Source organism: Molossus molossus, unplaced genomic scaffold (assembly GCF_014108415.1).
Source record: "Molossus molossus isolate mMolMol1 unplaced genomic scaffold, mMolMol1.p scaffold_m16_p_6, whole genome shotgun sequence".
In the NCBI taxonomy this organism is placed as follows: Eukaryota; Metazoa; Chordata; class Mammalia; order Chiroptera; family Molossidae; genus Molossus; species Molossus molossus.
The window spans coordinates 80776313-80779684 of record NW_023425399.1 but is presented as its reverse complement, the minus strand read 5'-3'; the positions used below and the strand labels follow the sequence as shown (position 1 = coordinate 80779684).

General features: G+C 42.6%; 1 protein-coding gene across 1 annotated transcript; it reads left to right on the top strand.

Annotated features, from left to right (window-relative positions):
* Positions 1 to 1396: 1396 nt before the first annotated feature.
* Positions 1397 to 1851, top strand: LOC118619254 (39S ribosomal protein L55, mitochondrial-like). Its single transcript, XM_036245956.1, has one exon. The coding sequence runs from the start codon at positions 1438 to 1440 to the stop codon at positions 1849 to 1851; it is 414 nt and encodes a 137-aa protein (XP_036101849.1). The 5' UTR covers positions 1397 to 1437.
* The last annotated feature ends 1521 nt before the right edge of the window (positions 1852 to 3372 follow it).

The window sequence follows — 3372 nt, the reverse complement described above, 5'->3', positions numbered from 1 at the left end:
CAGCCTCCCAACTCCCGTCCCCTCTGGCAACCACCCTTAAAGTATGATATTAAACACATTTGTTTATAGATTCAGTAGAACATTGTATTTTGGATTCCATTCGCTGTTTTTTTATGAATTTGAACTAAAGTTATATTATCTGTCCGAGTCCCAGCAGGAAACAGATGGCACACTCATGTATGGCCATTGAGGCATTTTTTCAAAGGAATTCTGTACAGCAGTATAGTTACTCTTAACAGCAACTGACAAGAACGGTTGGTGCAGGACCATGGACTGGGAATAGCAGAAAGCCTTTTTTCCCAGGTCTATAGACAGAGGGAGTTAATGGTTCCTGGAACCCAGGCAGGATAAGGACATCCAAAGAGAAGTTGTGGCCTTCAGTATCGAGGCACAGTTAATGTGTGGCAAAGGGGGAGCTGGGGAAAGAACTCCCTGCTTGAACACACCCTGCTCCCACCTTCCAGAGTTCTTGTTGATACCTCCTGTCGGCCAAGCCCTACCAGAGCCAGAGAGCAAGGGCACCTGCCGATGCAGCCACGAAGCCCAGCCTCCTGGGGCATGAAGCAGGTGCAGGAGTAAACCTCAAACATCCAGCACAGCCCTGGCCGGTTTGGCTCAGTGGTTAGAGTGTCCGCCCGTGGACCAAAGAGTCCTGAGTTCAGTTCCCGCTAAGGGTAGGTACCTCAGTAGCATTTTGTCCCCGTTCCAGTTGTCACCGTGTGGGTGGCAACCACTCCATGTGTCTCTCTCACATCGATGTTTCTCTCTCTGTCTCCCTCCCACTCAATCTGAAATGAATTCAAAAATGTCCTCTGGTGAGGATAAAAAACTTCCAAAACAGTTAGGATCAAATGCATTTGGACTCCACATAATCAGGAAAAGTTCTGTTTATCCAATTAACAGTAAAAACTAGATATCTTCACAATAATCAACACTTAAAAAGAATTGATCACTTAAAGCACCTCTTCTTGGGAGAGTATGATTCAGAAATAAAATTACAACTATAAATCACTCTTTAAGAATATAATAATTGTTTCAGGAAGCTTAACAACACATTTATTGTGTAGTTATTGTTGTCATAAATGCAAAAAATAAATTAAACTGATTTTTATATGCTCCACACTCATAAATTCATATTATCTAATTAGTGTAGAGTCATATCTCCTTCAATTTATCTGAATTAGTGAAGTTTTAATACATATCAAAAGTATATAAAAAGAACCCAAGATATTCCTTTTAAAACATAAAATTTACCAAAAAGCAATAAAGTGTAATGGCTTAAGAATAATATGAATGATTACCGTGTGCGCGGCGCCGGCCACTCCCGCCTGGCCGTTGACTACCGGGCCTCTGGTCCTTGGGTCCGCTTCGGAGCTCCGTGAGGGTGGCAGCAGGTCATACCTTGGCCTCCACGTGCCACAGTGGCCCTCAGAAGGAATGGCAGTTGTGGGCAGCATGCTTGGCCTGCTGTGGCAGCATGTGGTGATGGGGGCTGCCCCCGTGGGCCGCTGCCTGCACATGTCTTTCCATCGGGCTGACAGCAGCAGGGCCTCGCTCACTCGTGTGCACAGACAGGCCTATGCACGCCTCTATCCCATGCTCTTGGTCAAGCACAATGGCTCCACCATTCACATCCGATATCAGGAGCCCAGAAGGATGCTAGAGATGCCTGTGGACCTGGATGCCCTATCCCAGGATGAGAGGCGGGCACGGATCCACAGACGTGAGGCCCAGCTCCGAGGGAAGGAGGAGGAGCCAGAGCTCCTTGACAACTTTGACCTGGAGCGGTACAAGCAGTTTTGGATCAGAAGTAACCATGGCCACAAGCTGCCCTGCCTCAGGATACTGTAGAAGGGGAGGGGCATTCATCTTTAAATTGAGTGTCAGGATTTAAAAAAAAAAAAAAAAAAAGAATAGTATGAATAAAGTCAAAGTTCTTCAAAATTTCTCATCTACTTCACAATGCTTTACCTGAGTTTTTGCTATTACTCCTCAGCTTGAACTCTTAGTTACAAAAAAAAAAAAAAACTTTCTTTTAGCTTTTATTTTTCCCCTGCTACCTTCTCGCTACACCACACACCTGTTAAGTCACCTGCCTAGATTGATATTCCTGGAACTTTCCTCTCTGAAGAAACTCAACACCAAAAATCAAAAATCCAATTTAAAAATAGGCAAAGAGACACTTCTCCTAAACAGACACTTCTCCAAAGAGGAAATACAGATGGCCAACATACAATTGAAAAATGCTCAATGTCACTAATCATTAGAGAAATGCAAAGTAAAACCAAAAGGAAATATCACCTCACACCTGTCAGAATGGCTATCAACAATAAATCAACAAACAAGTGCAGGTGAGGATGTACACTGTGGGTGGGAATGCAGATTGGTGCAGTCACTGTGGAAAGCAGTATGGAGTTACCTCAAAAAATTAAAAATGGAACAACCTTATAACCCAGTTATTTCACTTTTGGGAATATATCCAAAATAACCCAAAACTCTAATTTGAAAGAATATGTGCACCCCTATTTTCACTGTAGTACTATTTACAATAGCCAAGATCTGGAAGCATCCCAAGTTCTTATCAGTAGATAAGTGGATAAAAAAAAAAAAGGTGTGGTACATTTACACAATGGAATACTGGGAAGTTGTAAAAAAGAAGGAAATCTTAACTTTTGTGACAGCATGGATAGATCTGGAGAGTATTATGTTTATTGAAATAAGCCAGCCAAAGCCCTGGCCAGGTAGCTCAGTTGGTTAAAGCACTGTTCTGATATGCCATGGTTGCAGGTTCGATCTCCAGTCATGGCACATACAAGAATCAACCAATGCATGTATCTATAAGTGGAACAACAAATCTCTCTCTATCTCTCTCCCCCCCCTCTCTCCCTCCCTCTCTCTCTCTCTCCTTCCCTCTCTCTCTCTCCCCCCCCCTCTCTCTCACTCAAATCAATAAATAAAAATTTTAAAATCTGAAAAATATATGAACTACTCATTCAACTCAATGAAAGAAACACAAACAATCCAATTAAAAACTGAGCAGAGGACCTGAATAAACACTTCTCCAGAGGGGACATACAAACGACCAGGAGACATATGAAAAAATGCTTAACATCACTGAGCATCAGAGAGATGCAAATTAAAATGACTATAAGGTATCACCTCACACCTGCCAGAATGGCTGCCATTAACAAATCATCAAACAACAAGTGCTGGTGAGAGTGTGGAGAAAAGGGGACTCTAGTACACTGCTGGTGGGAATGCAGACTGGTACAGCCACCAAAGAAAACAATATGATGTTTCTCAAAAAAATTAAAAATGCAACTACTATTTGACCCAGTGATCCTGCTTCTAGGACTACATCCTAAGAATTTT

Bases quoted from the DNA above. Each gene is read 5' to 3' on its own strand.
- LOC118619254 (XM_036245956.1), top strand. From the start codon at position 1,438: ATGGCAGTTGTGGGCAGCATGCTTGGCCTGCTGTGGCAGCATGTGGTG.